Source organism: Molothrus ater, chromosome 1 (genome assembly GCF_012460135.2).
Source record: "Molothrus ater isolate BHLD 08-10-18 breed brown headed cowbird chromosome 1, BPBGC_Mater_1.1, whole genome shotgun sequence".
NCBI classification, from domain to species: domain Eukaryota; kingdom Metazoa; phylum Chordata; class Aves; order Passeriformes; family Icteridae; genus Molothrus; species Molothrus ater.
Window position 1 is genome coordinate 104,310,168 of NC_050478.2, and position 27,628 is coordinate 104,337,795.

At 39.7% G+C, this 27,628-nt stretch overlaps 2 protein-coding genes across 3 annotated transcripts in view; one reads left to right on the forward strand and one right to left on the reverse strand.

The window, feature by feature from the left end:
- LPIN2 (lipin 2) overlaps window positions 1–15,945 on the forward strand; it is a 44,088-nt gene extending 28,143 nt beyond the window's left edge. For both annotated transcript variants that reach the window (XM_036401659.2, XM_036401651.2), the window contains exons 6-20: window positions 232–355; window positions 988–1,309; window positions 1,550–1,649; window positions 2,441–2,628; window positions 3,824–3,917; window positions 4,258–4,327; window positions 4,431–4,520; window positions 5,243–5,325; window positions 6,436–6,580; window positions 7,320–7,468; window positions 7,929–8,015; window positions 9,368–9,520; window positions 10,569–10,683; window positions 11,364–11,467; window positions 11,781–15,945. In XM_036401659.2, the coding sequence (XP_036257552.1) occupies window positions 232–355; window positions 988–1,309; window positions 1,550–1,649; window positions 2,441–2,628; window positions 3,824–3,917; window positions 4,258–4,327; window positions 4,431–4,520; window positions 5,243–5,325; window positions 6,436–6,580; window positions 7,320–7,468; window positions 7,929–8,015; window positions 9,368–9,520; window positions 10,569–10,683; window positions 11,364–11,467; window positions 11,781–11,925 (1,969 nt within the window). In that variant the 3' untranslated portion in view covers window positions 11,926–15,945. The remainder of the gene's footprint in view (window positions 1–231; window positions 356–987; window positions 1,310–1,549; window positions 1,650–2,440; window positions 2,629–3,823; window positions 3,918–4,257; window positions 4,328–4,430; window positions 4,521–5,242; window positions 5,326–6,435; window positions 6,581–7,319; window positions 7,469–7,928; window positions 8,016–9,367; window positions 9,521–10,568; window positions 10,684–11,363; window positions 11,468–11,780) is intronic.
- A 1,981-nt stretch (window positions 15,946–17,926) lies between these two features.
- Window positions 17,927–27,628, reverse strand: part of EMILIN2 (elastin microfibril interfacer 2) — a 37,509-nt gene continuing 27,807 nt past the window's right edge. The window contains exons 7-8 of the mRNA XM_036378707.2: window positions 24,709–24,846; window positions 17,927–24,127 (exon numbers count right to left, since the gene is read on the reverse strand). Coding sequence (XP_036234600.1) covers window positions 23,790–24,127; window positions 24,709–24,846 — 476 coding nt within the window. The 3' untranslated portion in view covers window positions 17,927–23,789. The remainder of the gene's footprint in view (window positions 24,128–24,708; window positions 24,847–27,628) is intronic.

Sequence of the window (27,628 nt, forward strand, 5' to 3'; positions counted from 1 at the left end):
ACTATGTAAGTCCTTTAATGTCTTTAATGTGATTTTGGTTTTAACCTAATTTCTCACCGTTTGAAAACCCTGCTGGGCTTCTTGCCATGTTGCCAAATAATTGAAGCTCTGTTAAGCTGTTGAAAACTCTACCAACAGTAGCTGGACAACAAATGCATTAATGCATTTTAAACACAGGCTTTCTTTTTTCTTTTTTTTTTTTTTTTTCTTTCACTCTTATTGATTTGGTAGCCCTTTCTCTGAGCAAGTCTGCCCTAAAAGTGATTCAGAACTAGAAGTTAAGCCTGCTGAGAGCTTACTCAGATCTGAATCTCACATGGAATGGACATGGGGAGGATTCCCAGAGTCAACCAAGGTAAATGTCTTTATTGTCTCTAACTTTGTAACTGATTTTTGGCATATTTAAGACTTTGCTAGGAGAGGATTGGAAATCTGCTCCTGTATTTCAGATATAGCTGAAATGGGGAAGTAGCAGCCCCTTGTGGCAGGCAGAGAGAGTCAGCTTTGATGAGTTCAAAAGTTGCTCAACAAAGTAATCCCAGAAAACCTAGCAGTGAAAGTCTGAAATTTTTGAATTTTTAGTCAGAACCTGAAGGAAAAAATTTAAGAAGTTAATTTTCTTTATTGTAGAGTAAATTCTGTTTCATTCTAGAGGATCTGTAGCCTTGATAAGAGTAAATTCGGTATCTAACAAAGGCCCTGGTAAATCCACACTTCAACTTTCTCCTTGCTGTGGTTTGATGAAGTCACTGCTTTCTCTATGCCAGTTTCTTTACTGAACTTGTAAATAAGTTCCTATGAAAATTCTTTTGCAGGGAATTTTGCTAATATGGTAAAACATGTTTTATGTTGCTACAATACTTTTTACAGTTATTTTCTGGCTTTCTTGTGTGATGAGAACTTGTACCATGAGTACAAATTGAATGTTTAGAATGGAATAACACAAACAGGTGGAGTGAAAGGATTGACTAGACTTCTGTTTTTCAGATAAGTAAGAAGGAAAAACTGGAACATTGCAGAACAGCTACTATTACTCCATCAGAGAAGACTCATTTTAGGGTTATCCTCAGCTCTGATGAAGTTGAAGATGACGATGATGTGAAAGATTCTGTCTGTACAGTACTGAAACCTGAGCCAAGAACTCATCCTCTCCTAAAGCAGATGGATGTTAAAGACTCTCTTGCTTCTGCAATCATAGAACCTCAACTTCCATTGCCAATGGATGGTGATCATCAGTCCAGAATATTGATGGATCCTTTACCAGAAACAAAACCAACAGCAAAAACTGACTCTCCTTCAAAAAAGAAAGGTATGGAATAAAGCTCTTCTTTCTTACCCTCAGTGTGATCTACCAAACTTGAGGTCATAGTGGAAAAAGTATAAATGTGCCTTTTCAGTTTTTTCTATTTAAAATTTTATGTGTTTAAAATTATAATGAAACTCTGGAACTAAAAAGCATACAAATAAGTGTGAATCTTCCATGATTATATTTGTATTTAACATGTCGGGGTAACTTCATCTTAGTAATCTTAAGTATTAAAATTAACAGGGGTGCACAAGCGAAGTCATCATCAAGGCCCTGATGATATTTACTTGGATGACCTAAAGGCTTTGGAACCTGAAGTTGCAGCACTCTACTTTCCTAAAAGGTAATTTTGAAGTAAAATGCTGTAAATCTGGGTAATTCTGTAGTTGCATGACTTGCATCATTACATGTATTATTTATGTGCCAGTTCTGATAAAAAGAATTGGACTTCAGGGTTTAGGCTTTTGTGAAGTATTCAGTACTTACCTCATTGTGAAAATTCTAATTTGACAAAGAAACACGTTGAAAGATGACATGGAAGGGGACTACTGAGAGTTTTCCTCTTTGTGGAACCTGCGTGTTCTGCAGACATAGAGGGGAGTACATTTAAACTGCTTTTGTACAAATACTCTTGTTCAGCCATATTGTAAACTTTTCATTGGATCAAACTAGTGACTCCAGCCTTAAATGACAATGTGATTTTTTTAAAAGGTCATTTTTCTTTTCTATTGTACATTCTGCAACAGACAGTGTTCTGAAAACACAAAAAGCTGTGCCCTTTTTTCCTTTTTCTTACTTTACAACTTTGTGGTAAAGATTCAAGGGCACAGTATTATTCTGCAGAAGTAGAATACAGAGGATGTTTTTTTCATTCAAATCCAATTTAGGCAAGAAATGCAATTATTGCCAAATTGAGGGGATGTTAGGAGAACTGGAAACAGTCTCCCAATATTATGAAGGGTTGGTGTTGGATGTGTGTTTCTGGGGTTTTGTTAGGTTGGTTTTAAATTTATATTGTGAAATGATGTAAAAAATTTAAAGGCAAGAGTTTTTGGGGGGAGTAATCGTATAGTGTGTTCTGTAACCTAAGAGCTACATTTTTTTGCAAGTAAAATACTTTTCACTTTCCTTTAGTGATTCTGATCCTGGCTTCAGGCAGTGGACAGAGTCAGATACCCTTTCTGGTTCCCAGTCACCCCAGTCAGTGGGAAGTGCTGCTGCTGATAGTGGTACAGAGTGCATGTCTGATTCTGCTATGGACTTGCCTGATGTTACACTTTCACTTTGTGGAGGTCTCAATGAAAATGGAGAGATTTCTAAAGGTATGTGAAAGACTAAAGTATAAACAGGAATAGAGCTCAGGTAGCTAAACAAATGAAGTGGCTTGAATGCTCAGATTTCCTCCTTACAGAACTTTGGCTTATTACCTATGCTCACATTGAGAAAAGGGGATAGAAAGTCTTTAATTTTTCTAAAATTTTCAAGCATTTGCCAAGCAGAGATAGCAGAATTGAACCTCATATTGATCAAGGACACTTGATGTCTTGAGAATCTTTGTGTCTCCTTTTTCGTACTATATATTATTTATCTGACCAACTACATTGATTTCTGGTTGCCCATCCTTGCTTAGTCCCATGTAAATCTTCACAATTCATTTTCTTTCCAATTGCCTGACAATTTTTCTTATTTTTCAGGTTTTTTTGAAGTGATAAAAAACCCCTTTGTGTTGGACTATATTTTCTCATCTACTTCTATCCTAAATGATTGTTAACCTCTAGATTTTTACTAGCTGGTTTTTTTTTTTCTCTTAATACTTTAGTCTATTTACTATTGAAGTTGTATGTATTTTTGAAGGAGCTTTTAGGAGCATGAAATCTTCATGGACATATACTGCAGTGTTTTAACATTACTTTTTTAAATGGTCATCCAGTCTCTAATACTTTAAGTGACATTTAGGTCCTTATTAATAAAGACTCAGGACTGTTCTTGTGGTAACATGGTGGCAGTACTGGATTTGATTGGAAAGAAGGATGTCTTGATTGCAGGGATCTTCCACTGAATCATGGATTTCTGCAAACATATATAGAAACTAGTTGTGAAAAGGCTACTTAGTGATAGTAGTTTTTCAAACCTGAAAAGCTGGCATCACCCTTCCCCCTCTTTTTTCTAGTGTAGTATGTAGGCCCCTTACCTGCAGTCATAATTTTGGAAGAAAATTTGCCTAGACAAGCATGGCTTTCTTTCTCCAGCCTTTGAACTGAATTAGTTCCTCCTTATCCTTCCTTTTCTAATTTCTTAGTGCTCTTTACTGTGACTGTTGAAGTGATTCAAGGCTTTTTCTGTAGGGAGGAGGCAGTCACAGGACCCTTGACAGGTAGGCCTCAATTAGCACATCTTTAGTGATGCTGCAGGATCAGCACTCTGAAATGACAGAAAGGATTTGCCTAGATGTAAACTAATCAGACATCTTGGGATTTTATGTTATTACTTTCTAATTAAAATCTCTTTCTATTGCAGAAAAGTTCATGGAACATATCATTACTTATCATGAATTTGCTGAAAATCCTGGGCTCATAGACAATCCTAATTTGGTAATACGGATTTATAACAGGTAAATTCTCTGTCTCTTGTAATTAGGTTATATAAAAGTCCATTTCAGAGCTGGTCTCTGAAGTGAGCATGTTTCTCAACTTCCATTGCAGTTTGTGTGTGAATCTGTTTGAACCAAGGATTTGCATTAAATTCAGCTTTAGCTTAAGTGAGATTTCTTTCCTGTAATTGCCACTGATGTTGAATCGTATATATTAAAATTACTCTGCTTGCAGAAAATGTTAGTGTTAGTGGTCGGTAGCAAATACATGTTTTCATCAACACAAGGGCAAGTTTTTCATGCTGATATTTATTGATCTGTAGATTTTGTAATATCTTACCAAAAATGTGTTTTAAAACAGGTATTATAACTGGGCATTGGCTGCTCCGATGATTCTGAGTTTGCAGGTGTTTCAGAAGAGTTTGCCTAAGGTAAATAGATAAATGCATACTTTCTCTGAAAATTCTGTATGTAGTAACACCTGATTATCTCTTTGTTTTTCTATACTAATTTAAAACACGTCTAATTTTTCAGGCTACTGTTGAGTCTTGGGTCAAAGAAAAGATGCCAAAGAAGTCTGGAAGGTGGTGGTTCTGGCGCAAGAAAGAAAGCATGACTAAGCAGGTGGCTGAGGCCTATTGGTTTTGGGTTTTTTTTGTTAGATGTTAAAAGATAAAAAACTAGTTATTTGTCAGAAGTACCTCAAAACACTGCTCATATTGCTTAGTGTCACTGATGGCCGGCTCATGCTGCAGCAGCTGTAGCTGCATCTGTTTATTTAGCCTCAAATACTGCATCATTGCTTGGTGCTTTAGTTGCATCAACAAAATTTATTGTATCCACCTATTGCACATTAATCTTAAAATTCTTTCTTCTAAGCCATAAGCAGTTATCAGAGCTGCTCTTCAGTCACTGCAGTATATTTTAGGAATGTACACACAAATAAGTAAGTAGGTGCTGCACTGCATAATACTTAAGCTGAGACACCCCATTTTAGACTAAATTAAGCTTTCTAAACCTTGAGTATGGGCCCTCAACTTACTTCCCCACAAAAGTGATGTATAACTCAAAGGCTGACAGCTCCTTTTAATGCTAAATTTCTCATGTTAAACTAGCAGTTCCCAATTTCTGGCACACAGAGTTTTGTTTCCTGAAATAAGAAAAAGCTTTAATAGAGAATTTCTTCATAAGCATCCTTTTTTAAAATAACTTTTAGAAATTATTATATAGAATGTTAATTCTGAGACTTAATATAGTTTATATACTAATTTGGTAGCTGTTTTGAACTTGGATTTGTTTAAAATGCCTAAAATGTCAATATATTCTTTATTATCATGTTGCTTTAGATACCAGAGGCAAAAGAGGGGAAAACTGAGACGCAAAGAGCAAATGAACTGCCAGCAACTATAAAAGAGCAAGTTAATAGTAGGTGTGTTCCTGTCTGAAGACTTATCTGTGGACTGAATAGTGCCTTTTTTCCTTTTTTTTTTTTTTTGAATGAAGAATTCAGTAGTAATGTACTGTGGGAAAAAACATGTAAGCTACTGAAGAGGAACCAGATGTGTATAGCAAACACAGCAAAATAATGTGACAGCAAACATTGTAGGAACTACAAATACACTACAATTATTTCCTAAATGCTGTTGTGTTTATTTCTTAAATCATAACAGAAGTGACAGAACAAATACATACGTGGTACCTTTATCAATAGGCCACTGCTCTGTAGATACAGTGATATTGTTTCTGATACACTTTGTAATACTTTTTTTTCTTTTGTGAAGGCCTAATATTGTATTAATAATTTGAACCATGTGGAATTTTTTGTAACATTAAATAATTGAAACAATAAAATAGTATTCATTACAGTTCACATGTTGCCCAAGTTGTGGTGGATAGCTATCAGTGCTTAAAAGCACAAAACTCTCCCATTCTAGGGTATTTAATATGCATATGCATATTCCTGCTTGATTTTGCAAAGGTACTTGTAAATGTTCATTTCTTAAAAGTTAAAAGAACTAAATACATTGTGATTTAATACTTCAGAGAAACTAAATGCTTCTTTTAATCTTGAAATCTCTAATGAGCAGGAAAGTAAGTCTGTGAATAACCTTAAAAGGTGAGCTACACCACTAACACCCACAGTTTAAATGCCATAGTAACTGAGGCAGCTTTTTGTAGAAATGAAGCACTGCTACCCATTCAGTGTCTCTTTTCATATGCAGTTTGCCTAATTCATCAACACAGTATTAGTGACCACCTGACACTGTGTCTCTACTAAACCCATTGTGTATGGAGCCAGCTGGGAATAGTCATGTTTAGAGCTCCACCAGTACTGGCATTCCAAGTCTTACTTGCTTACTGGCATGTACTGGCTTTATCTGGGCATTCACTAGACCATAGACTTCCTTAATTTGTGCTATCAGGTAGCAGCAAACCCTCAGCATAAGCAAAAATTACTCTGGCATAAGATAAGATAAAATTACTCTGTTAAAGAAGGATTTTATGTAGCTTACATTTATTCTGGTTGATGTCACGTTAGGCCTCCAGAGGATGATTCTTCTAGTGATGAAGCATCCCAGGAGTTGAAGGAATCCCTGAAAATGGATTCTGCCCCAGCAGAGCATCCACCCCATGGGAACGTTCCATCTTATAAGAAGTCACTTAGACTGTCTTCAGACCAGATAGTAAGTGACATACCTGTCTTGTGCGTAGGATGGTTCAAAATCCTTAAAAAAATTTCTTTAAAAAGAAATTTAACATGTATTCCTGTGCAAGGGTAGGCAGCTACAGGGAATTTCTGATATTTTTTCTGTTGGTTTTTTTTTCCTAAGAATCTGTTTGGATTAAGAAATAGTCATTTCTTATTAAGTTCTGTAATCAAACTTCTATGTTAAGATGTTGCCAGAAAAGTGGCATTGTTTGCTTCTGCAATTTGGATATTCTGGGATCTGCACGTCTGTGTGATAGCATACATTTAAATTGGTGTGCAGTTTATTCACTAACTGGTCTAACTTAACTTAAAAGTTAGTCCTGCTACTGTCTAAATGTATGATTTTCATCAGAGAAGAATTTTGAGGAAAGCATCCACTAAGTAGAAAACACTGTTGTGTCCCATTGCAAACTGGGAGTTCAGTTTGATGGTGCTGCAAGTCTGCTGTAGTGCAGGAATTAAAGCGGCAGAGGATGAAATACCTGCTGCTGTAGGCAGTACAAGAACTGTGGACATACACATGTACCCAGGCTGCAACAGACTTGGACAGCAGAACTGTGCCTGTGATAAACCATGGTTCACTTTTTGATGAGTTAATCAAGATAGACAAGGAAGAATATATGAGCCATTTTGTGCAGCTCATTTATGATTCCAAAATCATAAAAATTTTAAAGGTCGGGCAACTTACATTTTCATTTACTTTTGTTCTACAGGCAAAGTTGAAGCTCAGAGATGGCCCTAATGATGTTGTATTTAGTATTACAACCCAGTATCAAGGGACTTGCCGTTGTGCAGGAACAATATACCTCTGGAACTGGAATGATAAAATCATCATATCAGACATTGATGGAACAATAACCAAGTAAGTATCTTAGGGGATTTTCTTTCTTTTTTTTTTTTTCAATCTTGCTTTATTGATCCTATCCTGCTTTTCAAAACAAGGTAAAGAAGCTTTATTTAAGACAACTATTAAAGGATGTTTGTTAATAACGTTGCTTTTTATTTTAATTTGTACTTGCCTTTAAAGCAAACTAGAAAATATATTTTAAAAGAATAATGCCAAGATGATAACATTTACCATGTGATTGTTCCCTCTATTCAACTTCTCCAGGTTTAGCAGCCACAGGTTAACTTGGAAACTGACTTGTATTGTATGACCCCACTAATTGCTCTGTCTAGACTATTTATTAATTCTCTTTTTAAATAGTTAGAACCTTCAGAAATATTTCTGTAAATATTCTTTCTAAATTGTATGTTCATTAGTCGTTGTCCTTAACAAAATTCATGTACCACGTGTCAGGTACCTTTGATTCTCCTTTTAGGTCTGATGCTTTGGGGCATATCCTCCCTCAGTTTGGCAAGGACTGGACTCATCAGGGCATTGCAAAACTCTATCATTCCATAAACGAGTGAGTATGCAATCTATGAAACAAATAGGATTTTCTGGAATATGGGAATTAATGTACAAGTAATTGGATAGTTGTTAAAAATTACTCAGTTTATTAAAATTAACTGGTTGAAATGCTAGAGTGAGCAACTTGTGTCATACACAAATGAAACTAAGCTCTTTCCACAGATCTATACTTTTACAGGAATGCAAGCCACCACTTTTACTAGCTCCCTTCTCAGACATTTTGTTCTGCACTGTAGCTTTTAAAAACTGTGTGTAATATTTTCATTACTTAAAGAGAACCATAATAGAAATAATTTCTCAAGCATGCATGTCTGTTTTCCACTGACTCAGGTTGGTCACTAAGCCTTTCAGAAATACCATAAGGCATAAATTTTAAACTACATAGTGTCCTTCCAATGCATTAGTGTTTTCTGGTTTAATGAGTTTGCTTCCAAAGTCAGGTGAGTGCTCCTTAGGTTAGATTTTATGTTATGGAACAACTTATTTCAAATACAGTGATGCCAGAAATAAAACTTGCTAACCGAGGATGACCAACTGTTAGAAACTTCAGAATTAAATTAAAATAATCAACTTTTTGTCTTTGTTTTTTAGTAGTCTTTTTTCCAAAAAATATTTGGGGTCTTAGGATGTATTGTTGGCCTTCATGTGGCCCCTTGTGCTTCATGGGAGGTAACATGAATGTTACTGTTTTGTTGGGTTTTGTTTGGGTGGCTTGGGGTGGGTGTTTTTGTTTATTCAGTGCATAACAGAAGAGCAGTTCTGGAATTATTTGCCAAATTGAATCAAGTCTTTGAAAATGCACATAAACACTCAAGCCTTTTGTGCATGCAGTAACTGTATACAAATCTGTGTAACAGATGAACATACAAAGTCTGCAGGAAGAATTTAGGGGCTTAATGAATGCTTGTTGTTACCCATCGTTCACTGTGCACTGCAAATTCTGCCAACAACGTGAAAAAGACAGGAGATCTGGCACCCATTATTTTGTGATGCAGATAATTTAAATAATTGCTGTCATCCTACAGCTGGGCTGAAAGAGGCTGAATAAAACCAGTGTGGCACTTATTTAAACACTGTCTAGTCTACCTAATTGTGTCCTCTGACTTTTACCATCCCTATTATGTTTGCACTTCCTGTTTCTCAGTTTTGATTAAGTTGTGTATTTAAACTACTACATGCCTTGCAGATTCTTTTAACAATAGAAAAGTCTTTTCCTTGTGTGTGTGCAGAGCTCTGCAGCTATTCAGTACCTAAACTGGTGCCTCTGGACATTGCTATAATTGTGTACTTCCCTTTGCAAAGAAACTTCAGCAGGAGTATGAACTAAGTTGATGATTTATTTTCTAGAAATGGCTACAAGTTCCTGTACTGTTCTGCCCGTGCCATTGGGATGGCAGATATCACCAGAGGATACCTGCACTGGGTGAATGACAAAGGAACAATTCTCCCCAGGGGCCCTCTCATGCTGTCCCCCAGCAGTTTGTTTTCTGCCTTTCATAGGTAAGCATGTGGGATTTCCTATATCAGTTCCCTCCCCATTTCAGAGAAAGAGAAGATTAAAAGTATTTGGCATTACAGCTGTAACAAAACGTTCCACTCTGGACTATATTTGCTACAGAGACTTGATGTCCCTCTAGTGATCATTTAAAAACTCTGTTTTGTCTGAATTTCACATGTATACTTCTGTTCCTGTGGGCATGTTAGAAATGGCTACAAAACACAACATACTAGTCCAAGAAGAACTCATTTTCCCTTCTCTTTATTCATCTAGTCCATGACTGATGACTCTTAGGTTCTGTTTATATCAGTACATTTTTGTCTTTTTGAAGCATATCTTCAAGGTTTGCAGTGCACTGTTACTACACAAGATAGAAAGAAAAGAAAAAAAATCTGGGGAATATAGGCTGTAATGTGAAATAATCTTGTGGTGTTGGGATTGCTCCATATACAGCTGCTTAAAAAAAAGTATGGAGTTTAGGCATGGTTCAACCAAGCTGATCTTTTGGACCAGCCATAGTCTGCCTATTCTTAATGGGAGGAGCTAATAATGGACAGGTGTTTGGGGTTGGTTGTTTGAGGAGGGGATTTTGTCTGTTTAAGTTTTGTAGGGCTTTTTTGTTTATTTTTTTTTTATTTTGTCACCCGTAGCAATGACAGCAGCTTCCATTAATGTCATGGGCCTTACGCACTTCTGTCAGAGATAGGAGTTGTAACAAATACATTTATGTGTACTTGATTAGATCTTCTGATTCAGATAGTCAGCTACAGAAAAGCAGTTCACAGCTGCATTCACAGCTGGGAATTCCATTTCCATTCATACTTAGCCTATGCACAGTATTCATCTGGTTTTTTTACTGTAGGTGTCGGAAAAGAGGGAATGTTTGGTTGTTTCTTGTATTATTCTTGGAGACCTACTTAGCACTGTCTCTCAATCTACCAGTGCTAGCAACAGGAAGCAATGAGAATATAAATACTGGATAAATGGGGAAAGGAGGATACCTTTTATCAAATCATGATTTAGAGTTTGACTGTTGAAATTTTATTTTAGGGAAGTCATAGAAAAGAAGCCTGAGAAGTTCAAAATTGAATGTTTGAATGATATCAAGAATTTGTTTGCTCCCAGCAAACAGCCTTTTTATGCTGCTTTTGGAAACAGGCCCAATGTAAGTGCACCTTTCTAACTGAATGGTTAAAATGCATGTACTTGAGAAGCAAAACAAACAGGCTTTTCTTTTTGTGTTTATGAAAATTTGAATATGGAAATGGGACACTGCTGCTTTTATGGGTTTGGTCGGGAAAAGCCACATGCAGATACCTTAAGTAAAAGTTGCTACAACTGCTTATATGAGAAAGGTTACAAAGATGTATTAGGAGTCTCACTTTAATAAATATGTCCCACCTTTCTGAATTCTTTTAAAGTATTTTTGACTGCTTTGTGACCTAAGGGCATTAATTCAGTGCTTTACAGTCTTCAATCCCTTTTCCGGTTGTACGGTTCCTCTATTTTCTCTGCAGTTCAGTACTTCTGTAATTAAGTGACAGGGGGGTATTGTAAGAAGAATATTGTCACAGGGAGTGGTGTGGTGTAGACTTTGTGCATGTTTGTGGTCCTAGGCTTGGGCACAAGAATTAAGTGTTTGGGGGCAGGGGGAATACTTTTTTATAGTGTGTGTGTATGTTTTGGGGGTTGGGGTTTCTTTACTCTTGCTTGAGGGCTTTTTTTTAAGGGGCAGTTTTACTGTAGCCTTTTTGGATCAGCTTTTCTCACTCCTTTGATAAATTGCTTGTTACCACACTCAATAAGAAAATGTTGAAGCATGTACTTGTATTGGTGCTTTTGCAGGATGTATATGCCTACATGCAAGTGGGAGTTCCAGACTGCAGAATATTTACTGTGAATCCAAAGGGTGAACTGATCCAAGAACAGACGAAGGGAAACAAATCTTCGTAAGACCATTTTTGTTATTGCAGCTAAACAAAGTGTTTAGAAATGGGATTGTAAAATAATTGCATTTATGACTGTGATCTCCTTTTACATGTGAAATGTGGAAAATCTTATTTGCTGGGGACTTACAGCTTTTGATACTTGAATGAGACTTTTCAAAATGAAAATTGGAAAAATAGAGTTGAAAATCACTTTTGTGGTAGTAGGGCCTTATTTGACTAGAACTTTCTGGTCTGGACTTCTGAAGCTGCTTTTGACTGCAGCTGAACAGTAACTAGACTGTTAAATAATGGTCTTTCTTCTCCTTTAATACAGGTATTACAGGCTAAGCGAGCTTGTGGAATATGTGTTCCCATTGATTAATAAAGAACAGAGTTCTGCATTTCCATGCCCAGAATTCAGCTCTTTTTGCTACTGGAGGGAGCCTCTTCCTGACCTTAACATGGATGACCTGGCATGAAAAGTACTTCTCACCAGGAGATGGAATTTCATATTGAGCTACACAACTTCAGTTTAAATGTGAAGAACTTTCTTAATGAGGATGCTAATTTATATATTGGTACCGTAAGTCTTACTAAAGAAATCACTTTAATTTCATTGGTTTAAAACAAAGAAAATGCAAAGCTACTGTCTTTTTTTTTTTTTTTGTGGGAGGGTGTGTTGGTTTTTGTGTTTGTTTGTTTATTGTTTGTTTTTGTATACCTGTTCTATGGCACTTGAGATTGGCCTGTCATTGATGGTCATGGTACCCAAGTGCTTCAGGGCAACTAGATACTGAGGTTAAATATGACTTTGCATTTTCATCAATACAGACCTTATTGTAAACATAGTTTATTCTTTTTATGTTGTCTTAAGTATGTTTTCTAAAATGAAGCCAAAAAGTGTATGGAAACTGCCAAATAGAATGTCAGACCTATTAATGAAAATGTGGTTTAATGTTCAGATGGGCATTTAGGCCATTTTTGAAAGCAGCCAGAGCCTAAGACCACTGTGCTCTTTCTCAGCTAGAATACAGAAAATGTACAGACCTTGCTAGCCTGGCAGATTCTGAAGACATGAAATTCCTCTTTAAATGTAAATATGCCTTTTGTTACATGCACAAGACTGGGCTTGTACAAATCACACTCGTACTAATTCTGCTTATTACTTTTTTTTTTTTTTACACACAATGTTAAAACTATTTCATGAGTTTGCTAAAATGAAAGATGTCTTCAGACACTTGTATGGCTTTTGTTGTTTTCAGGCTGTGCTGTGTCATGTTAAATTTTCATCAAGAAAAATCTTGGAGCATTTCTGTAAGGGTTGGGGAACTGGCATTTTTATTTCCTTTTTCAGCACAGATATAATGTGTATGTGTGTGTAAGCTGTGTAGGCCAGTAAAATGTATGTATAGATTATATTCAGGGAATTGCAATACTAAAAAATAATTATGTATTTAATTTTTTAATAGCCTACTGCAGGTCTCTCCAGAGTTCTGTATTGCAGGTTTTCAGTAGCTGGAAGAAAATGCAACTCAGTAGTGAGGTTCCAGCTGTGAGAATGGTTAAATGCTGCAGAGCAGAATAAAACTTTTTTTTCCTTTTTTTTTTTTTTTTTTTTTTTTTTTTTTTTTTTTTTTTTTTTTCTTTTTAAGAAATTTTGGGTTATTTGCAAACATCATGCTGGTCATTCCTCAGGTTCCAGTCAGAGCCTGTGAACAAATTACATTCCAGTTCTGGTGTTTATCAGCTATAAAAGCAGCTAATTGACTTTCTCCAAAAGTACTTGAAGGCAAAGGTGGCTGCTTTTTAAGTTGAATTAGTGCATGTGACTTCTTTTGGACAAACTATGTGAGAATATATCATTCCACCAGCCCAAAGGGCTTAAGGACTACAGTCATTTAAACACCAGATCACTCAGTTTTACTACCTGCAAAAGCATACATTTAGAGGATTTTACATCTCTCCAGGAGTAATTTTTTCTCAATTTTCAGGCTGTCCTAACCCTCAGTTCTGATGTAACATCAGCTAACTCTGGACAATTGGTGAACTACTCGGGGGAGGAGGGGGCATTTTTAAATCACTTTAAAAATGAAATTACTATCCCCCCCACAGTTATAAAATTCTAGTGTATTCCTCTATTTATAAAACACTGGATAATGAGTGGAGGCAAGCAAAATCAACCTGGAATCTCTTTCAGAGCAGGAGAAGGAGAGTGGGATAAAAAAACTTACCTGTCACGGTGTGTCATGCATGTCAGTGAATTGAAAGGCATCCTCATTTTTGTACTGTGAGAACAAAATAACTTCTGTGGTTCTTGGTCACCAATCTACTCAGTCTTTTAGTAGAGAGTTGAATCCTTTCACAGGATTCAACTCAAAGGATATTTTACTGCTTTTTTCTCGTATTTTTTTCAATGTTAAAAGCTTGCAAACATCATTGTGTGTATTTTTTTTTTCACTTTTCCTACTCTTTATCCCATAGATTTCATTAGAAACTAAAATTTTCATGATCACCAAGTGCTTTGAATATCAATGTGATTTGAGCTTTTAAGTCACTTAAATACTTTAAAATTAATAAATAAGAATCCAACGTAATAAAGTATTTTAATTACAAGATTAAATATTATATCTAAAGATTCTATTTTGCATAAAGGAAGTGAAGCAGCCTTTCCTAAAACAGTCTTTTTGTGGCTGTCAAAATTTGCTTTACCATGCTTAAGTCTACTCTTGGTAGCCCTGGTATTACACAGCTTTTCTAAACATAAAAGCACTTCATGAAACCATGATGAGTTCCCAAATGGGACAGATTGTTACCATGGTTTGGCTGTGTTTTTTTGGGTTAATATTCTTTTTTCACTTTTCTTTTTTCCTTCAATTCCCTTCAACTTTTCAGACTGTCATAAAGATAAGCTGTGGATTTCAAGGTGGGGTCTTGAGTAAATGAGAAGTGTGGAAAAACAGTATCAGGTATATCTCCAAATACATGTACTTTCAGCTGGTATGAAAATGGGGGTTGTGTGAGTTTTGTTGAGAGCTCCTCATTCTGCTAGAATGTCACTTTGCATTGTAGGGGTGTCCAAAAGGTTGCTTAATTAAAAAAACAGATTTGTTTTTCTCTGTAACAGCTACAGTTTGATATTTGTTTTTTGATAAAATGTAAATGTTGCTGAGTCTTTCTGATACGAGCAGGGCAGGGGGTTTGGTTTTTCTAACTCTGGCTTGTATTTGAAGCGTTTCAGATTGTTTGTTAACCCCATTTAGGGACAGAATATGGGGCCTGTCGTTGTGTACCTGTGTTCTCGGGGCTGCTGGGCACTTTACTGACTCTAGAGCAGACATCTCGTTGCTATCAAGCTGTGGGCTTGTGCCACAACATGAACGTGGCGGGGGTAAATAAGAATTATGTGTTAGCTTGACCTTTGTTACCTTAGTGGAGAGAAGTGGCCTGAAACGAATGTTTGAGAACAAGTTGTGCTATACTGGTGTAAAATTAGCGCAAGCTACATCATTCTTTCTGTGAAAGAGGAACTTCTAAGTGTGCCTGGCTGTGGGCACACACACACCCCTGTTAAGACTGTGTTGTTGAAGATGCAGATCCTCTTAGCGTTGGAACCCCTCAAAGGCTGAGTCAATGACACCTGTCTGGGAGTAAATAAGGAACATTGCAATTCAAAACTTGTTAGTGACTTGGACATTACCTGTTTCTATAATGATTTAAAGATCAGCAATTTAAAGGGTATGCATTTCTGGATTTAATTTTTTTAAAATTTATTTACTGTACCAAGCATGTTTGTACTTCAGAAGATTGGGCTTTCATTCCCAACAGTGTACAAGTGCATGTGCAATCCTGGCTCATGTCGTCTTAACTTTCTGTCATCGGTATATGCCTTCCAAAACCCTTTTTTTTCTTTTCAACTGGAAAAGTTTTAACACTTGTGTCAACTCCATTATGGGACTTCTGAAGCAAACTCTGAATCCATTTATGGTAAACGTGAAAGAGATGAGATTTCATGTTAATATTTCATGCAAGTCTTCTAGAAAATGCTGTCATATGGATGAGTTGTTTAAATGACTGTAATGCAAATTCCTAGTGAAACATCACAGATAGAGAATTTGAGATGCCTTTAAAGTGTCACTTTTACCTGAAGAAATTTTAATTTCCAGAGTTAAAATTTGCTAAATAGAAAGGAATTGTTTGGGACTTTTTTACAGTGTTAATTACTTCCAGATGAAAGTTAAAATGTTGGTTTATTTTGAGGGTGGGAAAACTCTCTTCAGTCATTTGTTTCATTTTTTATCTTGAAGATGTGGAATACTTGATTATTAAGCAACCCAATCACTAATAAGGTAGTGTGTTTAAAATGTCAAATCTGTGATCATACCAATACAGTGGTTTTTGTTAAGACTGGACTGTCTTGGGTACAGCAACCCACATTTCAGTGCAATGTTTATTGGTGTTCGGAACAATGTTATCACAATAAAAACAGACTTAAAGTAAAATTTCTCTTTACTTTGTATTTGGCAATTCCTTTATTGTACTGCTGAATGACTAAACATGGGGCTATTAAAATTGTGTTTATGTTCAGCATAGAATTCAAGTTGGTCTTCTCAGGATACAGTATATTTGCTTTCCTTCAGGCTTGATTTACTTTTTTTTTTCAGAATATTTATACAGCTGATAAGACATTGCTGTCATCAAGCTTAACTTCTGTGCCAGTACCAATACTGGGTTACAACTATAATAAAAAGCAGACATGCACTTGGTAATATAAAATACCAGGTAACAGAGGCATGACTTGGGAATCTACAAGCTGCCTTGAAGAAAAAGTTGTAAGTGCAGTTTGAACTCTTGTAAATCTGCCCTAATTTGGAGTTTTATCCTGTTTCAATAAAAGTTAACTTTTCCCTTTCAAGGCAAAGAATATTGTCTTCCATAGCAGTTGTTAAATGGTTTGAAGCAAATATTGTGAGGTAGTCTTGGAAAAGGGGCCTCAAGCTTTCAATAGAAATTAATTTCTCTGGTCTCTTGCTGCTCTTGGTAAATGCAACCACCTAGCAGCCTACATAGAAAACCTGATTGTTCAGTCACATTATGATGGATCTGCATGAAAAGGTCAGTGATGCTGTGCCTCTTGGTCCTTCTGTGGTGTCATTGGTGTTACTGCTGGTGTTTTATCACCTCCTGTGTTCCTGCCAGGTTTCCCCCATGACTCTGCTGACACACTGCACTCATTCCTCCCAGCAGTCTGCTCACTGCCCATCCTTCACACCTGGGTCCGACTGCATCCTTGGTGCTGCAGTGAGTGACTCTGCCTCTGCAAGCAACAGAAGGGTGGTGTGTCCTGTGCCAAATGTATGCCAAATGTTTGAATCTGTTGCAAAAACTTTTCTGAGTTGGCATTGTTTCTCTTGTATCCATCTTACTGTAATGCACTCCTACTAGGGTGGTCTTGTTCTTGGTGGATGGATTTTTCTGTCTTGGAGCAGCTGGTTTCAATGTGTAAAGAACAGAATCACTGTTTCCAGGAGCAGAACACTGTGCCTGGAGTTATGTCATGCATGTGGTGCACTGAGGACCTGCAGTCCTGCACTGTTTTGGTGGGAAGTGTGTGCATGCTCCCACTTGTTGCCAGCTGAGCTCTTGTGCCAGCGGTGAGCACAGAGCCAGCTCAGCTGGGTTTTCTGGGCACATGTCCCCTGTGCTGTGTGTGCTCAGAGCTTTCACTGTTGGACACAGCAAGGGTTTTTCAGGGTCTTCTGCCTGGCAGGGATGGCCACTCCTGTGCAATGTGTTTCCTAAGCAGTCCCTTGCTGCTTTTGCTCCTTTCCCTTGCCTTAAGTTAATCAAGCCCCCACTAGTGTTTCTGTCACGCTTGAGCACTGGTACACCTCCTGTTCTTTCTGGTTGTATCTTTTAGCCAACCTTTCCCTGCCCTCTCTTTTTAATTCACCTTCCTACTTTGCTGGCCTCTAATCTTACATTTCCCACTTCTGATGATACTTCCTGTGTACCTGCTCTGGTGATCACAAGCAACACCATGAGCTGCTCAGCCTAGAACTGGCTGAAGGGCAGGGCTCAGAGGGTTGTGGTGAAAGGGAAAGGAACTGCTGCTGGCTGGTGATGGGTGACCAGTGGTGCTCCTCAAAGCTCAATTCCAGGGCCAGTTCTGTTCAATGTATTTATCAATGGGCTGGATGCAGGAGCTGAATGCACCATTTGCAAGTTTGCTGACAATGCAAGCTGGGAGATGCTGTTCACTCTCAAGGGACAAGGCCTTGCAGAGAGATCTAGATGTACAGGAGCTCTGAGCAGCTCTGCTCTGCAGTGTTGGCATGGTTTAGGAATGGTATTCCCCAATTTTGTATTCCCACTGAAATACCCCAGACCACTGAGCTTTCTCACCCTTCCTCCAGCTCCCTCTCTTCCCCTGTGGAGGGCTGGAAATGACAGCTGGAGGCACACAGAGCTGAAGATCACAGGTTGAGATTAGAACAATTTACTAGAAACAGCAGTGAAATAAGGAACAGTAACAACAGTGATAGGAACAGCAGAGTGTACAATTCATATCCAGTTGCTCACCCCTGCTGCAAAACTTAACCCTGTCCAAACCCAGAACCAGGACAAATGCAAAGGTCAGCGATTGGTAAAAATGAACAACCAAACAAATTCCAGACAACTAACAACCCTCAAAGATCCCCAAACTACAGTGTTCATGGAATCTCTTGTGTGTAAGGCAGCCAGGTGCTCTCCCCACATGGAATTGGACGCTTCCTTTTCCCTGGAAGCCACCCTGGATTCCCCATGCTCTTGAACTTGAAGCTGCTTTGATGCACCACAAAGAAGGGGGTCCTGCCAGGGCCATGGGAATGGCTGGCTGTCCGCACTCTCAGTCACTGGGAAACACCCCATGCCAGCAGCATGGATGGAGGGGAGTGCAGCCTGAGTGCTCTGTGCAGCTGCTCAGCACTCCCAGGCATGGACAGCCCTTGCTCCATCTGCTGTGAGGCAGGCACAGACTCACTGCAGCAGTGGCAGGAGGCTCAGCCCTGCAGATGCCACATCCTGCCCCTGTGGGCTCTGCCCCTGCCATGCTGGAGGAATGGAGGGGCCATCTCAGGATCCCCAAGCCTGTCAGTGTTTAAGAGGCATTAAAGGCAAAGGACAATGCCTTTGATCAACATGCTTTAGCTTTTGTCCAGCACTGAATTGGTCAGGCACTTGGAGTAGGTGATGGTTGTAGGTCCCTTGCAATACTTGCAACTGAAATACCAGGAATCAGTACAGTGACTGAGCAACTGAGATGGACAAGAGCTGTGTTGGCAGAACTTCTATGTACTACAAAGTCTATGTGACACAGTGCTTGACACTGAAAAATCATTTTAAATCTACATGCAAGCTTGACTGAGAAGCCAGAACCTGCAGTTCTAAAGGAGGCAGAGAAGAGAAAAAAATTTTGGCTTACAGTGCTGCTGTATTCCCTGGAAAGCAAAAGGAGCATCAAGGCATTACACAAGAGGTAGGCTTTATTTGGACATAATCTGCAGTTGTTTTCTGTCACAGTTTGTTCATGTTCCTGGATATTTCTCTCCCCCTTTGAGATTATTTTTATATATGCATGAATATATGTATAGACATGCACACCCTGAAGCATACTTTGAAATGCACTGTTCTTTTTGCTGAAAAATGTTAGTCATGTTCCTTTTTCACAATCAAGACAGTGAAATAAATGCCAAAACCTGGTTATGCAGTAACATGTTACAGGGTGTTGTTTGAAATCTCCCATATACAAAAAATTGGCAGAGCTGCTGTTCTGCATCCCAAGTCTGCAGGGTACATTGCAAAAAGGTTATGTTGGCTGGAGCACAAGTCTGTCTTGTGATGACAGGAGACTGCCCTCAGGTATTCCTGGTAGCTGGATGATTTGAACTCTGTGCCATCATCCAGGAGCAACCAGCAGCTGACCTGTACCTGCTGAGCAAGTCTCAGTGGAGTGCAGATTCCTCCCATCTCCAGCTGAGACTGTAAATGCATTTCTAGTTTTAGTGAGAGAACCCATGGCCACTACTGGGCTGTAATACAAGGACTTAGATAATCAGCAAGCAATCACTTCCAAATGCATGCTGTATTCTCAGGAAAGAGTTCAATCCTGATTTGAATCTCCTGGTTGTAGTTGGGGAACTCTTTACCTTGCATTCCCAGCACATTTTAAAGCTGCATGGGGTGGTGATGGGCTTGTTGTTTCAAGCTGCTTTCTTATGCTTTCCACCTACAGCTTGCTTGACTATTTTTAATTTTTCTTTTTGGGCCAGCTGGTTTCATCAAACCAACTAGAGTCTCAGTGACACTAGCACAAACTAGCCTGGTGCAACTAGTTTGGTGTACACTGAAAGGAAATGTGATAGAATACCACAGAAAGTCCTCATAGCTTTGAGTGTTCTCAAAGTGGACAGTAGAAAAATGTCTTTGCTGTCTCCAGAGGTCTTAATAGCAAATTAAAATAACGAGGTAGAATTTTTTTTACACTTTTTGCAGTGAAAATTGGCATTCCTGCTTTGCTGCAGTCTTTCCTGGGGATATGACTGATTTATAAGTCACATTGGGGTTTTAGGATAGGCTTGCCACATTTGGCCAGAGGCAAGTCTCTCTGGCTGTCAGCATGCTGGCTTGGCTTCAGATGTTCTGGCTGCTAAAGCCCTGCCTCTGGGAACTCACCTGTCTCACAAGTGATGCTGCCCTGGAGACTCATCTGGTTTGTATATTTGCAGTCCCTAGGAACCAGGGGGCCTCGTGCCTGGCTGAGGGACTGTCAGACACACATCTGCCTGTACAGCATTGGTAGGTGAGTTTATTCTTCCTGAGTTTCTTCCTCTTTTGATGTCAAATTAGAGCACTGGGCCCAACAGATACTGTATTGCCTAAGAGCTTTGCAATTCTCATGTACTGCATTACTAAACTACCTACAATGCAGCTCTAAAAGGTAGCACTGTGATCTGTGAGACAGGCACCAGTCCTATCTTAGAGCTCCCACCTCCTGGATTTTTTTTAAGGCTTTCTCAGTTAACAGATGCTTCCTATTTGAGCTTGTGGGTTCTCCTGGATGTGGCAGTCAAATCATAAACCCACAGTGAGAAATTCTCCTTTCAGTGCAGGTCTTTCCGTGTGCTGCTGCTGATTCTCACCAGATGTAAATGCTCTGTCAGTAGGCTCAGGTATTCTGGAGCAGAGCTCTTACTCCCTTCTTTGAAGCTGGGCTGCTCTGTGTGGAGCCAACCCTTGTCAGGGCTATGAATGCATTTGTGCCCAAGTCTCTTCCAGCTCTTGCATTATTAATATTTAATCCAAGCACTGACTGGAGCAGAGACAAACTCAGGTTTTATTCTCCCTTTCCCTGTTGATGGGCTACATCCCTGTGGTCTTCCCAGGTGAGTGAATATTCCACTTGTTAGCTCCAGGAAAATAACCTCATTAGGAGGAACTAAACCACCTACACTGATTACAGCAATTACCAAGGAAGTGCAAATTAAGGTCAAATCCCTCTCAACAAAGGTGGGAATCTTAGATAGAGGTTCCTTGTAAAAGGTCATAGCTTTACCCACCCACACAGCTCGAGATGAATGGGAAGCTGTCCCTCAAAAGTCTAAAGGTGCCCTCAAAATAAGGTGCTGAGATTGTGCCCTGCTGTGACTCAGTTTAGGGAATGCCCTACAGCAGTGTACAAGTACCAGTTACGCTGCATTTTGATGCTTAAACTGTCCCAGCACAGGCAGCAGCAGATCCTGGGTCTAAAGGGAAACTTTCTGGTGTAGGATGGCCCTGTCCCATTAGCAGAACTGGGCATGTGAAGATCTGTGAGCTGGATTTAGGAATCTCCTGGAGCAGTTAGGTAATAATTAAATGATCGATAATAATTAAATAATTGATTTGCAACTCAGCACTAAACTTGCACTGATGATTCTTAAAAATTTCTCACTTGGGGGGAGGTGGAACAAAAAGGTTGTGTTTGCCAGCTAGGTCTCCCTAAGCACTCAGCTCATTTTGTTTGTTTCCATGAGTCATTTTTAGAACAGGCAACAATAATCTTGAGTCATACATAGTCTGGAGCCAGCTTCTTAGAGAACACAGCTTTCTGGAGGAGAGTGAAAAATATCCTGAAAGGAAAAGTGCTTCTCTGGCTTTTGTACGTAACAAGAAATTATGTTTTTAAAACGAAGAAAAAGCGAATTATACGCTTGGCTTTTGAAAACACAGAAAACAACCCTTCCTGTCTGTCCCTACCATTCTGAGCCCTAGGAAGGCATGGGACAGAAAGGACAAAAGAAAGTTAAGCACCCCTTGAACGAGTGTGCAGTTGCTGACTGTGTGCTAATGCTCAGGTCCAGAAACACAGGCAGGGAAACGGGATGGAGGCGGCTCCTTCCATCAGTGCAATTTCACTGTACATCTTTGGCTACTGCCTGCCAGCTGCTCTGTCAGAAACAGCCTTCCCCCTGCAAACACAGCTTGCCCCAGCTCCTGCTTATCTCTAACACCGTCATTTCTGGAAATCAGGTGTCAAGAGATCTTCCCAAATCAGGTGCTTTAAACTCCACCCACAATTTCCTTCCTGTGCTCACAAGTGCCCCAGTGCAACCCTAGCTGCACTAGGACTGACTCAGAGGTCCCCTGTGGACAGAAAGCTTTTTTTGCCTGCTCTTCTTAAAGCAGTTCAGCTTCCAGGATGTGATAGTTTGTTGTGGGAAGGCCTCAACTCATTGCCTGGAAACAGTTATTAGGGAGTATCTGTTCCAAAACTAAGTAACAAAAGCACAAGTCTTCATCTGATCTCCTCAGATGGGAAGATCTTCAGCTAAATACAATGTACTGCTTTACAGCGCAGGCAGTTCTTCCCTCACCTAAAAAAAATGTTTGTTCTGAGGCTACAAACAGCTGTTCTGCATTTGTAATAAGGAAAATACACTACACAAACCACTATGATAAATACAGCTCTATGTGGCATGAACAGACTACTAAAAAGGTCAGCCGATACAAAGAATGTACAAGTGACAAATATATGTACATGTGAAAAATGAATATACAGTCCTGCTCTCAGTTAAACATGGCTGGATTTCAGCCACAGAAGTGATCGAAATGCTAACTCCTAAGAGCCAAAGCATCATTTTTGTTACCTCCACTGAGAAGTGGCTAGTGTGCAAAATAAAATACTGCTGCCTCAGATGTGTTTACCTGTTTAAGCTAAGAAGGCTGCTTTATCCATATAAACAGATGCTGAGTGTTAAAACAAACCTCACTCGAAAGCACTGATGCAGGAGGTCGTCACAACAACTCTGGCAGAGGGTTGGTTTGTGCATTTGACAATATTGACTAATAAAACTATTTTCCTTTATCAACCTTTTTTTTTTCTCTGATTTGTCTTCTACAGTGCACCAAAGACACAAACTTCCCTTCTAATGCAAGTACTGCTGGACTGCCAGAAACAGGCCTTGTAAAATTTTTAAAATTTTTCAAAATCACCACTTTTCTAGCTAAGCAAAGTTGAGTCTGATTTTTGTGACCTCTTTTATTAATTTCCAGCAGCAAGCTTTAATCTCAAGAGTGTCATGAATAACCAATCATCTTTTTTACTCCATAAATAGACAATAACTGTTCTGAATCTTTCAGTAGTAGCAACTGCACCTTGCGTTCACATCTTCCCAGTGGAAAGCTGAGGCAAGTTTCTCTCTGTGCTGCTGCTTCCACCTGACTGAGTCACTCACCTTGTCTCCTAGCACAGTGTTTGGCCCTTAAAGGCAAAAAAGAAAACTGATGCAGGTGAATATCATTTTGGTTTGCACCACCACAGTTTGCAATTGCACTGAACAAACTGATTATGCCAACGCACATTACTACAAGGAATAAAAAGTCATCAACCATATCCACTACAATTTCACTTTCTCGGCTCTGCTTTACTGAAAACATGAAAATAGCTGACCACAACTGTAAACTTGAGCAAAGATGTAAACTTTGATACACTAGGAACAATTTGAAAAACTAGGGAAAAGATTGCAAAGGCAATTGACTAGGGAATAGCAGGAGCACAGTGGAGAAGTATCTATTGAGAACACACTTCTTGTTTAAACAATTGTTCTGCTTGTACAGGTAAAGGGCTTGGGAAGGAGTTCATTTAGCTACAGAAATGTGTGTTTTGTAGCTACCTCAGTTAACAAGGGACAAGGAAAATGTTTCCATATAGACTATAAACCCATCACTGAAATCAAATATATAAACTGAATATATTAAAGCTTTGAATTTTATTACACTTAATTTCTTCTGAATATCTTACCCTTCTCCCCTGTTCAAGGTAAACCTAAACATGAGAAATGGAAGGATAAAGGAGAACTCCACTAAACGTGGAGTACATTTCGTCAGAGTCTGTGTAGGCCAGTTTGCCTCCCGTTACAACGACGTTCACTTCGTCTCCTGCTTTGAGGTGAAGAACAAGGTGGAACGTCCCAGGACCACCACAGGTCTGTTTCCCCGAGTAGGGTTTGTGATACTCCAGCAGTTCCCTTCTGTAGCCAGCAGTGTGGAGCTGAGCCACGCTGGCGTTGGAGACGGACAGCACCGCTTCCACGTACTCGTCCCTCTCCGGGGCCAGCACGGCCGTGATCAGGTAGCGCCCTTCGTACGGCGACGTGAAAATGCCTGCGGAACAGAGACAGCCTGCACTGACCACAGTCACTCAACACGGGGACACCTGACTGCCCTAAGCACAGTGACAAACATAAAGCCACGTGGGTCAGCCACTGCTTCGTGCACCCAACGAGGTCAGCCTGGGCAGGTGACCAACTGATCAGTGTCATGGAGGCGAAGGCACAGCTTGCACTCTGTGCTTGAGAAGGAGGCAGCTCCCAGTTAGGGACCTTGGAGAGACAATAGAAGAACCTCTCCCTCTCCCCTCCCCTGTCCGTGCCCCAGCCACAGTGAAGTGGATGAGTAAGGAACCTCACCTCTGCTACCTGGGCTCAGCTGGGCTCAGGTGGGCTGAGGAGCACACCCAGCTGTGTATGTAGAAGTGAGCTGGGCCTCAGCAGTACTGGGCAGTCATGGAAAACCAGCTGTGAAAGCATGTGCCTGTCCACACCCACAGGAAGCTTTTACCCCCATGTGTCTGGTTTAGATGGACTTGGTTTCAATGTACCAGCAAGGCCTAAGGTAACATGGAACACTGGTAACCCATGCTCCTGCCTGTCCAGCATATCTGGGGTGCATTCCTTGGCTGTTACCTGTATTGGGGTTATAATAGTCCCCATCATTCACAAGCACTTTGTTGAAGTGAACCACGCCAACATCACTGGAGAAAGGCTTCTGTGTGAGCCCAGCAGAAAATGACACCAGAGAGGGCACAGCAGCAGTGGCAGGTCCTGAAATGGGTAACAACACAAGTCAGAATCACATCAAGATGATAACACAGCCATGTCCCTATGATGCTTTATAATCCTCTGTCTGTTCATCTGTTCTTGCACATACTCCACTTGGACTAATCCTGCCAATTGCAGGATGCCAGAATTAGCAGAACACATATGCTAGCCCAGGCCCCAGGTGTCTCACCTTAAAATGTACTGAGCAACATGAAGCTCCTGCCTTGGCCACAGGGGTTTTTTGTTTTGTTTTGTTGTTGTTGTTGTTGTTTGTTTGTTTTTGTTTTCTGTTCTAAGGAAATAGTACATGGCTAGCAAAGGCTGGCAGTAGAAATCCTAGCACCCTTCAATTCAGTAATGCTTCTGTCCAAGACCTTTCTCAGGACAGAGGCTGCCTTTCAACATCTCCACTCTCCATCACTATCACAATGGCCATAGGAATGCCAAAGATTATAGCTCGTGCCAGCTTTCCTTGTCATGTTGAAAAGCTGTGCACAGCTTAGATCTCCCACTTTTTCTGCCAAAGCCTAGTGAAAATGCCTTTAAGAATATATAACATTTCTGTATTAATGCAAAAAGAACTTTTGGTCTCTCTCCATCACTTCTCTTCTGGGGGACTTTTCACTTGACGATTTTTAATTCTTTTCTCAGCAGATCAAACAGACACTTAGGTATTTTATAGTGGCTATCCAGCTGCTAGATGAACACTGCTGTTAGACTGAGTTGGATGAAATATAATTTGGACAATTAAGACAAACTTTTACTTTTAACAGACTGACTTAATATCAAGTGTTCAGTTCTCAGTCACTTATTAGTCCCATTCCAAATACCTTCCCTTTAAACATTTTCCTTAAGGCAGTACACACTGCCAGAGTCAATTCTTGCTGCTTTGTCTGGGCAAGTAGCTAAACAACAAATGCCCTAGAGTTGTCCACAGCTGCTGTTTCACCCTGCTCCTTCTGCCTTCCTTAAAATTAATGTTTGTCCTCTCCCTCTCAATCAGAGATGCCCATCAGCAACAAATGCTAAATTCATCAAATCCTGAATTGAAAGGGACCCACAAGAACCATCTAAGTCCAACTCCTGGCCCTGCACAGGACACCCCAACAATCACACCTTGTGCCTGAGAGCAGTGTCCAAACTCTTCTTGAACTCTCTCAGGCTTGGTGCTGTGATTACTTCCCTGGGGAGCCCATTGCAGTGCCTGACCAGTGTAAAAACACTTTTCTTAAAATCCAATCTAATTCAGATGATATTGCTTAAAATTGAAGTTTAAAAAGTCACATAACTTCACCTAAAATGTGGATATACAAATGTTCTGCTATCCACTGTTTTTCTGAATAACTCAGCCTGGGGGGTGGGGAGGAGAAGGCAAAGGGGAAGACATGCCTGCACCTTCAGAATTGGCAGATAACCACGTTGATTTCCCTCAGGGGCTGTTAACCAGCTGCCTCATGTATCTTTGGAAATCTTCTTATTCAGCATTTTGTCTCAAGCTCAGAAGATAGACAGAAGCCCTTTTTCATTACTCCTACCTGCCAACGTGCCTGCAGGTGCAACTGCAAGCTAAGATGAGGTTGTTTGAAAGTACCAAAATTAATTGCAGGAAGCCTAGTTACTTAAACAGCTTCTGTAAAGCTCCACCACCTTAACACAATGCTGCTTACACAGAAAGCTACTCTCAGCTTACCTTGAGACTGAAATTAACTGAAAACACACCTCAAATTGTTGGCTCACACAAAAGGTTTCTTTCCCCTGCAGTAACACCGCAAAATGGAACAAAGCACGTGTTGCCTGCCCAGAAACACTGCCAGCTTTGGAGCAGTAACAGCCCTGTTTGGGTTGGTGTCATCTGAATAAAGGAGTGATTCCTGCCCTCACTCTTCACAGCTTCCTTCAAGATTTTCCTTTACTAATTGCTAGAGTAGTTATTAGAAGTGACTATTTGTTGCTAAGCTGATGAAATTGCTTCAGACCTGCAGCTGAGTTCAGCACACCGTATGTATCTATTCAAAGGAGAAATCTTAAACCTGTCTAAATATCTTGTAGATCAGTTCAGGGGGTGATATAAGGTCACACAGTAAAGATCCAGTGTGTCTGTGCTCTCTTCCCCTCTTCCCACCTTCTAGATGGAGTTGTGCTGCCTGTTTGAAGTTTTCATAATTCCTACCAACACCTCAGCACTGCTTTTTCAAAACTTTACAGAGGGCTGCACCACCTTCTCCTACATGTCCCCTCTTGCAAACACTTTTCTTCATGCAAAGTTCAGCTTCCTGAAGGAAGGTCCAGGCTTGGACACTTACTTTCACTTAAGCAGTCAATATTGTGGAAGTATAAACATCAGAAAAAAAAAAAAAATTAAAGCATTTTAAAGCTGTGAACCACAGGCTAAGCTCTGATGAAGAAACTGCCAGGCAGACAACGTTTCACGGAAGTTTCAGCCGCAGTTTTACTCCCCCTTTTGGGGGAGGAAAAAGCTCTTTTGACTTCAGATGCATTCAAGAAGGTTTCACTCGAGATATTACACATGCAGGTAAGCAGGAGCAGGTAAGTCTGTTCTTGGCAATCTGTGCTACTGTAATGCATTCTGGGGAGTCAAAAACCACAGAAGATGCATGGGTGGCCCTTGTTAGGTTACATCTACTTCCACCTATCTGCTGGTTGTGTTCCTGGTTCCAAGCACAGTTCATGCCTCCCACAGAGCCCAAGGGCCAGAAGGAAAGAAAAGGAAAAAAAGATCATTAAGCAAAACAAAACAGCACACAGCATAGGCATTTGCTATCAA